Source organism: Neomonachus schauinslandi, chromosome 12 (genome assembly GCF_002201575.2).
Source record: "Neomonachus schauinslandi chromosome 12, ASM220157v2, whole genome shotgun sequence".
Classification (NCBI taxonomy): Eukaryota; Metazoa; Chordata; class Mammalia; order Carnivora; family Phocidae; genus Neomonachus; species Neomonachus schauinslandi.
The window spans coordinates 18,309,859-18,322,665 of record NC_058414.1 but is presented as its reverse complement, the minus strand read 5'-3'; the positions used below and the strand labels follow the sequence as shown (position 1 = coordinate 18,322,665).

General features: G+C 48.8%; 1 protein-coding gene across 3 annotated transcripts in view; it reads right to left on the bottom strand.

Moving 5' to 3' along the window:
- Positions 1–12,600, bottom strand: part of ATXN7L1 (ataxin 7 like 1) — a 232,955-nt gene extending 220,355 nt beyond the window's left edge. For all 3 annotated transcript variants that reach the window (XM_021682894.1, XM_021682895.1, XM_021682896.1), the window contains exons 1-2: positions 12,420–12,600; positions 11,843–11,911 (exon numbers count right to left, since the gene is read on the bottom strand). In XM_021682894.1, coding sequence (XP_021538569.1) covers positions 11,843–11,911; positions 12,420–12,600 — 250 coding nt within the window. The remainder of the gene's footprint in view (positions 1–11,842; positions 11,912–12,419) is intronic.
- Positions 12,601–12,807: the final 207 nt, after the last annotated feature.

The following is a 12,807-nucleotide window of genomic DNA, read 5'->3' as shown; positions in this document are numbered from 1 at the left end:
CTATTTATTGGGTTTGCATAAAACTGAACATATCTCTATTTTCAATTGTCTTCTGCGTTCAGCTTTTGGCCTGAGCCTCTGAAGGTGGCAGGACTCATGTGAATTCCGTGTTCTCTTTCAGCCTTGCCCTGACTCTTAAAGGATGGTGAGGAAGGCCACAATGGTCAAGGTCAAGGATGCAAGGGAACAGAAGAAGCCTGGAGTTTGGGGACAGGGCTCACAGGCCTGTCATTGGTGGGTGGGCCAAATGCAGTCAACCTCACCCAGATGTGACCAGTTTCGCTTCCCCATGTTTCTCTTTCTTCCAGCCAGTCTGGGGCAGATTCTCTCACGTGTGGAAGGTGCTCCAATCCACATGCACTCAGCCCCTGCCGGAAGGATCTAATCACCTGCTGGCAGACCAAGGGGTCTGGGGCCTGTCAAAGGTCACCTGAAACCCCACACTGATGAGGTGACTGAGCAGGAAAGGGGACAGCACTGAAGAGGTGCTGGCTGCTTTTCAGGTTCAAGAGCTCTTCTGATCTGTGAAACCACTGAGAGTCAGACTGAGAGCGAGCGAGTGAGTGAGCGAGAGAGAGACAGAGAGAGGCAGAGAGAAGCACCAGCTCCTTCGGGACCAGCCAGGTCATCACACACAAAAGGCTAAGTGTCCGGGTTAACGAAGAGTAGGTGAACTCCAAAGTCACAGAACCAAAAGTTACCACATCGCCCTGGCCTCTTGTGGCAGACGCCCTCTATGCCTTTCGCACCTGCTCCAGTCCCCTCGGAGCCAGTGACAAGGAGGGTGTCAGCGTGGCTGAGGAAGCAAAGGTCTTTCACACCCACTTAGCGGGCACATCACCCATCAAAAGGACACCTCCAAGGCGGCGGATATTGAAGAGCTATCTTCCTTCCATCATCCAAAGGAGTGCACCCTTCATGAAAACACTAACAACAGAGAACCTGAAAAGCAGCCTAGAAGATGTTCAAAGGGGGGGGGAAAGAAAAGAGAGAAATCATCACTGTAGATAGATGCCCCTGGAGTTGCTTGGCAACCATCTTTGCTAACACCTTCTCCCAAAAAGGAACAGTTTGAGTCAGCTCCTGAGATCTCCCTGAGGCCAGGACTCCGACCACAGAGGCCCCAGAGCTGGGGCTTTGGGACGGGAAAGCGGTTTGCTGGGGGCGGGGGGACGGGGGGAGCCATGGGGCCCTCTCTGCAGGCTTACCCACACGAGGGGGGGGAGGAAACTGGAGCCATTTTGCTTAAAGGACATGCTCTCCGTCACACGGCTGGTCCTGGGGTGAGGCTAGGGAGGTGCCCAGGGTGTGACAGTTAAGGAGGTGCCTCAAATGTGTGTCCTGGGGGTCCTGCCTGCCTCACCTTAGTCCTAACCCTGCTCCTGGGACAATACTGGGACCCAATAAGAATACGGCCTCTGGAATCAGCCCACCTCTGGGTTCAAATCCCAGCTCTACTACTTCCCAGCTATAATCACCTTGGGTAAATCACTTAACCTCTCTGAGCCTCAGTTTCCAATCTTTAAAATGGGCTCGATAATAGGAATTGCCTCATAGGGTGGTCATAAGGATTAAATGAAAAAATGCACACTTAGCACTGTGCCTGGCACCTGGTCAATGCCCAATAAATGGCAGCTAGGATTGTTATTTTTAAAGACACATAAGCAGCGACCTAGAACCCCTTTAGCCAGACCTAGGGAGTCAGAATCTCTGGGAGTGGTCCTGGTGTTTTTGTTTTTAAAGAGCTTCGCAACGGATTCTCAAGGTGGGCAGAGTCGAGAGCCATTTCTCAGAGCCAATAAATAGTGGTTCAGAAAGTTTGGTGAACAGCAAAGCCACGTGGAGAGCCTGTTTAAAATACACATTCCTGTGCTCCACTCCCGGTCCTCCTGATTCAGTACGACCACAGCCTGGGATGCTCAGGACCTAGAGATTGGATTGCAGCGTCCCCAGAATGACCACACTTTGAAAAACCGAAACTGATACTCACTCTTGAAAACTAATAGCACAGGGACATTGGTCCAACTCCTTGTGATTTTATTCCTGGCATCCTCAAAGAACTGGGGACAAAGTGTTGACCCAAAGATGCCTAGTAAACCCCAGGCACACTCCTGGAGGAGTAAGGACGCCACGTGGCCCCTGGAAGTGGCAGCCCCATCAAGGCAAAGAAGAGCACCCACATGCCTGGTAAAAGCAACAATCATCGTAACGAGAGCTTACGTTATTGAGTACCTGCTGTATGCCAGACAGCATCTCATCTATTTTCTTTTTTTTTTTTTTAAAGATTTTATTTATTTATTTGAGAGAGAGAATGAGAGACAGAGAGCACGAGAGGGAAGAGGGTCAGAGGGAGAAGCAGACCCCCCGCTGAGCAGGGAGCCCGATGCGGGACTTGATCCAGGGACTCCAGGATCATGACCTGAGCCAAAGGCAGTCGCTCAACCAACTGAGCCACCCAGGCGCCCAGCATCTCATCTATTTTCACAACAACCCTGAGAGCTTATCCCTATTCTGAAAATGAGAAAATTGAGGCTCAGAGAAGTATCGTACTCCACAGCCAGTAAGGAGCACAGGTAAGATTTAAATAACCCTCCACGAAACTTCCCAGGCTGCAACACCAGTGCACTCCTGTGCTAAAATACACAGGACATAAAATCTGCCACTTTATCCATTTTTAAGTGTACAGCTCAGTGGCATCGAGTATATTCACATGGTCTTGTAGCTGTCACCACCATGCATCTCCAGAACTTAGTCATCCCTCCCAACCGGAACTCTGTGCCCATTAAACAGTAACTCTCCCTTTCCCCGCCCTCCCCCTGCCCCTGGCAACCAGCACTCTACTGTGATGTCTCTATGAATTTAACTACTCTAGGCACCTCTGTAAGTGGAATATACAGTATCGGCCCCTCTGTGCCCAATATACTCTTTTTTAAAAAGATTTTATTTATTTGAGAGACAGAGAGAGAGAGCATAAGCAGGGGGGAGGGGCAGAGGGAGAGAGAGAGAGGAGCAGACTCCCCGCTGAGCAGGGAGCCCGATGCGGGGCTCGATCCCAGGACCCCGGGATCATGATCTGAGTCGAAGGCAGATGCTTAACGACTGAGCCACCCAGGCGCCCCATGCCCAATATACTCTTAAAAAGAGCCAGATTCCACTATGGTCTGATAAGACCAAGCCAGGAATGTGTATCAATCATGTTGAGACCCTGGTCGATGGCATCAGTTTGGGTGCGCAGTGTCCCCACGTCCACTCCAGGTAGCCATGACCTACTGGTGCACTGGGGCAGGCAGCTTCCCCACTCCAGCCAGAGAATCACATCTAGCTCCATAGAGTAGATACAGTGACAACTCCTTCCATCATGGAGTCACTTTCATCTTCCCCACTCTGGTGACCTGCTACCACTTTGTCCTGCTCTAGTGAGTACTTAACTTGGCTTCCTTTTTTCTTTAAGCACCTGGTCCTTTAAACTTGGCAAGTGGAATTGTGCTATGAAACCACAGGTACAAGGATAAAGCGTCTACATAAAAACAAAAGCGTTCCTCACCGAGGGACTCCAGCTTTACCTAGAGCCAACTGGGCGAGCCAAGTCTAGCCCCTGAATGCTAAGGATCCTCCACCTCAGCCCACTTGCAGGAAGGGATTTCCAGCCTCTCCGCATTAGTTCAAGTGCCTCAGGGTCCCAAGCCAGGTCCATTTGGCTGAAGTGGCCAATCTGAGTTCTGCCACGGGAGGGAATCAGAGAGAGCCAGCCAAACAGCATTAGCGGGAGCACATCATCAACACAACATTGCACCAAGAGTTTTAGGAGAGAGAGATGTGGAAGTCAGTCTTTGACACTCGGCTGCCACAATCTGGAAAAAGGCCAACCCACTGGCTAACCGTCTTCCTCTCCATTACGGCTACATTGGGTTATTACAGTCACAATTGGACTCCCAGTGGTCAAGCCCCACGGATCCTCCCAGTGAGGTGAGACCAGACAGGGCACTCCCAAGAGCTGGACGTCTCCCCCACCCAGGGCTCTCTTCTCCCCGGAGGAGCCCTAGCTCAAGGCTCCCTCTCCGTGTGGTGTTGTGCTGGCCTGGGGGGGGGGGCCAGTGCGGGTGCCGAGCAGTACTCCTCCTACCTTCCAGTGCTGCCTGTCTTGCTCTCTGTGGCGCAGCGGGCGCTCCAGGCTCGCCCCCCCGTTCTGGGATTCTCCCAGTGGTGTCTTGTCCACAAGTAGTTGTTAGCTGTTCTTGTGAGGAGGAGTGAGGTCAGGAACGAGCTAAGTCGCCATCTTGGTGACATCACTCCTAACTGCGGGCACTAAATGATCCTAGTTTGCAGATGTAAGCACTGGGCTACCTCAGCCTATGGGGTCCGTGGGTAAAAGGAATTTGACTAGGACAGGGTCTCACTGTGTCTGCGACTACTTTAGGTCTACTTCTGAAGGAGGTCATGAATGAAATGAAGTGTCACAAAGGACAGGTTAGCCCAAAGGATAGAAACACAATGTACATAGAAAAGCACGCAGAAATAGAATCTGCCTCTCCCTCCTAAATCACTTCGGAAGCCGAGACAGCCAGCCCCTGAGACCCACGAGCTGCAGTTAACACGGCCTTACAGTCCTAAATAATGCCACAGACCGCTTGGCACACAGGTCAGAAGCCCTCAGGAATGAGACTTCCTCTGCCCATCCTATCATCTAATCTTGAACATGGAAATCCTGAAACCAGCTGCTTTGCTCTCTGTCATGTGCATCCCCATTTCAGACAAATCCCATGGGTAATCAAACTGCACAGAAAGCCAGTTGTATTTCCAGCCTGACTTTTAAATATACACTGAAATCTTTAATGCTTCACCATGGCGCTTTTGACTTTGGGGGCCACCATATAATAACTGCCATCATTATCGGAATCGGTGCCTTGGGGTCTCCTCTACCCACAGTGAGGGAGGGCTGGGCCACCCAGAATTAGAACCCGAATCTCACCGCTGTCACCATTTATGACAGAATGGAACTGAAGGTTTGGAGCAGTCATCTTGGAAACCTTTGGAAGAGAGCTCCTGGAGGGAGGGAGTCCGCTCTCTTTAGAGAGACACAGCCCAGAGCCAGGGGATGGTCACAGCTCCACGTACACCTGCCGAGTATGCACCGTGGTTGACCCCCCCTGGAATGTAGGCCTAAGACACAGACGGGTCGTAGCAGAATACTTCTGTGACTAACTTAGTCTACTTTTCTTGTCTTCTTTTCCAGCTTCGCCCTACACCAGTGATTCTCTATAGGGGTGATTTTGCCCCACCCCAGTGGAACTTTGGCAATGTCTGGAGATGTTTCTGGGAGAGGAGCCACTGGATTCTACTGGTAGAGGCCAGAGACATTGCTAAACAGCCTGCAATGCCCAGGACGGCCCCCACCACAAAGAAGGAGTGCCACTGGTGGGAAACTTTGTTATTACTCTCTGCTCTGTGATCTGCACTCCAGTGACAGACTTCGTTGTTTCTAGGACCTCTATATTCTCTCACACTTTGGGCCTTCGCACATGTTGTTTCCTTTAACTCTGTCCTGGCCAGCCCGGCACATGAAACTTCCATTTGTCCTCTAGGTCTTGGCATAGATAAAATGTCCTCAGAGGGAGGCCTTTGCTGAGCCCCCTAATGTAAGTGAAGTCCCTCCAAAATGCCCCACAATGGCACCCCAACTTTTCCTTCCAGAGCGCTCACCGCAGTCGCCACGACTTCTGGAACGTCTGCCTCCGCTGCCAGGATGGAAGCGCCATGAGGCAGGCTGTGCTTTTTCACTGCTGTCCCCCAGGCCTAGCCCAGGGCTGGCACGCTGTGAGAGCTCATTCAGCCTCCAGGGCTCCGGGAGGCCAACAAAGCAGGAGCGGGTATTCACAACTACGCAAGACACTCAGAGGCTTAAATGATCATCCCACTAGGCAGGCACCAAAAAGCAAATGGGGTAGCTCCTTACGAACGGACACGGACCACTCTGTAAGATGAGCGGTCATGGCGAGACACCAGGCTGCACTCCAGGATGCTATCACCCACACGGGGGAAGCGGGAAGAAAAAACCGTGTATGAAGCTACTGGAAGCAGCCGGGGGCGGGGGGCGGAGGGAGACTTCCTTTTCACGGCATACCCTTTTGGATTTTGCAACCTGTGAACGTTATTAAAGAAAATACGAAGCATTCGAATGGCTGTATGTGTATGAAAGTCGACATCTAGAGATTAAAAAAAAAAAAAAAAGGATTCGTGTAGAATGACATATGATGAGAATCCAGCACAGCAAACTGTGCTTCGAAGCCAAATTCACATACAGCGTTTCAAAGTGTGCCCACCCTCACTTCCTGTTTTGGAAGCAGCCAGAACCACATTTTCTCCACATGAAGACCCGGGCACATGGAAATGCTTGTATGTATAAAGAGACACTCATTTTAGAAGCTTTATGTTTTCCAAACTAGATGGCTTTGAAAACGCTCTCACTCTCTCTCTCTCTTTCTCTCCCTCCCTCCCTCTCTCTCTCTCTCTCTCTCTCTCTCTCTCTCTCTCTCTCTCTCCCGGCTTTGCTCTTTTCCTCCCCCCCCCCCCCCCCCCCCCCCCCCCGGCCCCATCAGTTGGAGGCAACTACAAAGCTTATTCATTCTCCAAGCCTTTCTCCTCCTTTCCAGCCTGCCTCCCTACCACCTGGAGGCCACTCCGTCTCTCCTGTCCTTTCATCCCAAAGGCTGGGTGAGACGAGAGAGACGATAATGAAACGCCAAAGCGAACAAATGTTGCTGCTTGTTAGCCAAAGGGGAGGCAGGTAGGCTTAATGGACAAGGAAGTTGAAATTAATGGCAAAAATGAGGTTTATCTGTGTAATCTGTGGACTTGGTGTCTTCCCATCTCCTATTAGCATAGATACGGAGTTGTCTGTATAATGACAAAGGGAAGCCGCCCGCAGATTCCCATAAATCTCCACCACTTGTCGCTGGCTTCCCTGGCTTGGCTTTTAAGAACACTTCACTCTTCCCAGGTCAGTGGCCATCTTTGCCTCCAGTTTGCTCCCAACCAGCCACAACTGCAAGACTCCTAAACCTGAGCTGGACACGTTCCCACGTTCCCGGCTTCCTCCGGCGTTCCAGCCCCATTCTACCAGCATCTCAGGGGACAGCAGCAACCTCTTACCATCGTGGCAAGATCTTAACTGGCCCCAGAACAGTTTCCAAACTGGAAGCATTCCGCAGGTTTACCTCCATCAAATCAAAACATCTGGGAACATTAAAACACAGACAAATGTCCAGAGAAACCAGCGTAGGCTTCCAAAAGACCCAAACAAGGATCTTCGGAGGTCTTTCTTGTCTCAGTGACCAGATAAAACAACTTATCGATCATTTTTTAAATTATTCTCTACATCTCAGCAGTCCCCCGAGAGAGCGCTGTAAACCCTCCTTAGCCATAGGCCCGAAACTGCCTAAGTATATTTTCTAACTTCCGATAAAAGTTATCAATGACTACATATTAACTGCGCCCCATGAAACACACAGATGTCATAGTAATCGGTTTTTTAAAAATCACTAGCTTTATAAAATCATGATAACATGGTTTACTTTAAAAATGAAATTTCTGATACAGGATCTCTCTTCCATTCGTCACTGGGTAGTTGAAAGTCCTAGTTAATTATAATAATAAAGTGTTCTAGAACTGGCTTCATTAAAAAGTGATAATGATATAATAACAGTTAAAAAAAGAATAAAGGCAAACATTATGTGCTTACTGTGTGCTGGGTCCTTTTGTATTACCTCAGTCAATCCTCACAACCCTGTTAGCATCTCCATTTTGAGCCATATGCACCCTGTTCCCAATTTATGAACTGACATCCTTAAAAAAAGTTCAGGTGAGGCAATGAGAAAAGAAGACCATCCTTCTAAATCACAGAGCTTTTTCCCAATTAGCTGGAAAAAAGTCTTCAGATAAATCTATGAAACTAGAGAGAGAAAATTATTTTAAAAGGTTAGCTAGATGAATGGGCTTCCTTGGAATTTTCTCTCACAGATGAATTTCACATCTTAGACTAATAAGGTTTCTGGGACCCCCCCCCACGCCTTAAGGAATCTCAGTGCCGCACTGGTCCAGGCTGACTGAGGTCCACTTATTCTCCACTTCGGGGGAACGCATGCGCCTGGGTTTTGAACTCAGACCCTCAGTATTCTTAGACTCCTAAAGGCCACATACTCTTCACAAACTATTTGCTTGTGTAGGAGATGTGGTGATGTTTGCCACCAAGAGATTATAAAATGAGAAAACAGACCCAATGTGTAGTAGTTAGTTAAGATATTTTTAATGTGAGGGCTTGATTTTGTTGCTGTTGTTTCTTTAAAAACAGCCTGGGTGGTATGACTGGATCTCAAATAGAGGTACATTCAGTAGAGAGAGTCAGGGTCAGCCATCTCAAAGGGACCCTGGGGGACGTGTCATCCCACTCCCTACTTTACAAGTGAGAGGAGAGGCCCGGAGAAGGGAGCCGATGTTCCCAAGGTCATACAGGGGGACTTCAGGAAGCTGCCCCAGAGCCCTCTCTCCTGCTCCATTGGCACTCCAGGCAGCCCTCGGCATAACCCCATGTCACCACCTCCAAGCATGGAGTTCACGGCACCTTCTGAACCCAGGTGACCATCTGGCAAGGCTCAAGGGTATTTGCCAAATTCCTCTTGCCTGTGATTTTCACTAACTTTGGATGAAATAATAACATGAATGCGAAGAATTCACTACAGAAATTCTGAAGCATTCGGTTAACATTTCATCCAGGTGGAGAACTGAAGCCACAAAAGGTGAAAGGAATGAGGAATGAAGAAGGAAGCACATTCTAATAATCAGGCTATTCCAAACGCCGGCAAGTCCTTCCTGTGTCTTCTGAGGCTGTGGCCAGATAGAGGCAGAAGGCAAAATGTTTCTTCTTTCGCATTTCCAGCCTAACTTTCCTCCCTTATAGCTTCATCTATAAAACATATCATATCACAACAATGGTCACAGCAGCATTATTCACTGCAGCCAAAAGGCGGAAACAAGCCAAATGCCCATCAACAGATGGCTGGATAAATAAAACACGGTCTATACCCACCATGGAATATAATTTAGCCGTAAAAAGGAAAAAATTGTGACACCTGCTACAGCATGGATAAATGATGAAAATGTTATACTAAGTGAAATAAGCCAGACACAAAGGGACAAATATTGCATTTCAGAGAGAGAGGGAGAAAGGGGGCAGGGAGAGAAAGAGGAGTGGGGGAGGGAGAGAGAGAGAGAATTTAAAATAGGCATCTTCATAGAGACAGCAGATGGAACAGAGGTTTCCAGGGCTGAGAGGAAAGGCAATGGGGAGTTATCATGTAATGGCTACAGGGCTCCTGGTTGGGATGATGAAAAAGTTCAGGAAATGTATAGGGATGATGATGGTTGTACAACACTGTAAATGTACCTAGCACCACTGAATTATACTCTTTAAAATGGTTAAAATGGCAAATTTTACATTATATTTCTTTTACAACAATTTAAAATATTTAAAATGTGGATCACATCCCTTGATTTCTCAGTTGGAATTCCTAACTCATTCACTGCCATTAAAGCCCAAACTTCTTTTCAAGACCTGCTTCCTCTCAACTGCATCATGGCCAATCAATGCATTTCAGACCTGTGGATAAACACGATCGCACCTAGGTCACTTTGTGTCATGGAGACCCATCCACAAACACATATCCATCTGGAGGCCACCCACGTGGTGACTCCGACAAGAAGGCCCATGGCGAGACTAATGCAACCAGTGTTTCTGGAGATTCCAGCAACCAAACATACCAACATAGAATCCCAGTTCAACCCTTCAATTCCTCACCATGGTGGTGGTGGGGGATAGATAGATATTTACTACTATATCCTCTCCCTCTAAAGAAAACTGTATGCACATACCAGGAAGACCTTCAGGGATTGCTAACCCAAGCTTGCTCCACCAGGCCCACGAACAAAGAGATTTCACCCCATACATGGCTATTTGGTGAACTCAGCAATTGCATGTTACACTGAACAGTAGGTGTCCTTAATGCAAACGCATATAATTAGGAGCTAAATCTTTGTACCTTTACAGGACAAAGACTATAATAAGCAGGATGTACCACTTGTGACTTCTGAGGAAAGGCGAGCTTTTCATTTTTCCTTAAAAGAATCTATTTCCCAAGAGGCAAAGAGAATCTGAGAACAAGAGTCTTTTGAGATGGACGCAGGGAGGAGGGTGCAGAATATGAGTTTTGTGCGGTATGGTCAGAATCTGTCACCCAGGCCTGAGAGGTACCAATCGGTGGCACACCATGACCTTTACTCAACTTATTTAAAGGTTTTCACAACCTCATCTTTTTTTGTGGAAACCTTTTCATGGCCAGTGGTCTGACAATGGAGTCCCATGAGCTCTTAAAGATCTCAAGAGTTTATAAAGAAAAACAATTTCTAGTGATACTTTCCATTGCCAACACGCATGGACATTTAGCGCCAATAAGCTGCCACTTGTAAGAAGTCCACTTGATATTGTTCCCTTGTGCATCCTGGAGACACATGGCAGGACCACACTACGATATTTAGAGGCAAACATCTTTAGAATAAGGTTTCGTTCCTGAAGTGATTAATTAGCAGGAACACTATGCTAGAGAACTGTCCTTGAATATTTTAACCTCCATGCTATTTTTTCTAAAGCACAAATTCTCCTCTCACTGGATGGTCAGGAAATCCCTGGGCACAGAAAACCGACTGTCTTAGGTGGTGATCCACAAAACGCTTCCAAGTAGGTTTTAACTGCCTTACAGGGTGCTATCCTGGTTTATGAGGGAGACCATTCTTTGGAGTCTAACTGGCCTTTTTTCCATTCATTTTGGATGAGCAATGCTCCCACGGCCTAGTGATGGCTGAACTCCTTCAACGCTTCCCACCAACCTCTTCTGCCCCCTCATGCCTTCCTCCCACTCCAATTTCAGCCAGCCATGTTTACAAGACACCAGTTAGTAAATCACAATTCAAATGAACCCATCCATTTGTTCAGCAGAAAGTGGCCTCTGGAGTTGCTCCATGTGAAGCCCATAGGCCAGAGTTACATATGGCAGGCCTGCAAACGTGAACAGGATATGATTTATTTATGACGACCATGTGTGTTTGATGCCCAGTTCCAGCAGGCCGTGGCTTCCCATCCCTGCCTCAGTCTGGGATGTCCTATCTACTCACTGTGTCCCATTTCAGGTACTATATTTCCAGGCTGGGGAAACAGAGATGTGTGACCGGTGGGGGTGGGGGGGTGCTGCACACACAGCCGCCCCTAGCCCTGCCCGCCACACAACAATCTGTGACCAAACACAAAGTGGGCCGAATGTAACCTGCTGCAAAGGTCTGCCATGTACAGTGGTTTTCAGTGGAGAGTGGAGAAGTAGCTGCTGGAATGACTGACCATGTGGGGCTCATTAAACTGTTGTGTATGTACCCACAAGGAAGGCTGGGATGCTGGTAAAGGGAGCCCCGCTCCTCATTTCAGAGATTTCAAGACACCCCCCACCCCCCACCACCATTTGGCAATGATGCTCCAAAGGTGAATGGCAGATATGCATCAGAAGGTCCAAATGTGGACTCCGGCTTAAGTGCTGTAAACTTCTGCCTTCCACAGTCTCCCCCCTCCCCCCCCAGTTGTATTTATACTTTGAAAGAAGTTAACATGAAGCAGTAGTCACCTGGGCGTGCTCGATTTTTGACAAGCCTTAGTCACTCTGTACCCAGCAGAACAATTCACATTATAGTCGAAATCCGGTGAAGATTCTGCCACATGCTAACACTAAAATGCCAGTAGCTCACTTACCTTCTTTATTAAGCCTCATAACCTCCCTGCTTTTTCCACCCTCTTTTCCAGCCTCTTCTAAATCTACATCTGCAGATGAAAAAGAAAAGGAGAAAAGAAAATGAGGAAAAAAAGATCAAAAAGGGGGGGAAAGCCAAAGTCAAGGGGGGGAGAGTGTTTATTTGCAAACAGATCAATATAAATACTGTACATGAAAAATCTTTCAAAAACTGACAATGCAACATTTTCTCCCAAGTCCAGATTGCCATCTACCTGGCCCAGATAGGTACCAAAAAAACTATGCAAGCAGCAACAGAGTAGCCTTTTAAACAGATACACCGTGGGGCTGTGAAAGCCCACCCCGCGGGCTGCCACGGGGAGCCGGGCACAGACAGACAGCCAGCCAGCCCTGGCAGCAGGGCCTCTCTCTGTGCATTGATGATCTGTCTCTGTGTGTATTTATTTAGAGAGAGAGGGAGAAGCATGGAGGACACCGGGGGCCACTCTCTCTCTCACACACACACTTTTTCCCAGTGGCTCTAGGTGAATGGAAAGGTTACAGGATAATAAAAGGAAGAGGAGGCGGTGGGGTTCTTACTGTCGGAGCAGTGTAATTTGGCGGCGTCGATCCAGGAGGACCAGGGTTTGCCCAGAAACGCCTCCGGACTGGGCACTTTGCGATCCAGTGTCGCCATTGCTCTTCCTTCTTGTTGCTTTTTCCCTGTTCCTTCGGCAGCAGCAGCCGAGAGACACGGGATTCGAGAACGCTCCGACGTCATCTTCGGAACGTTCCGACATTGAGTGCTCTGAAAGGGGGAGGGAGGAAGGGACGGGAGGAGGGAGCGGGGAGGCGGCGGAGGAGGGGAGGGAGAGAGAGAGGAGGAGGAGCCGGCGCTCGGCGCCCGGGGCCCGCTGGTCTCGGCCGGTGGCGCGCGGCCGCCAGAGGCAGCAGAGAGGCGCCCGCAGCTCGCCGCGCGCCCGCGCGC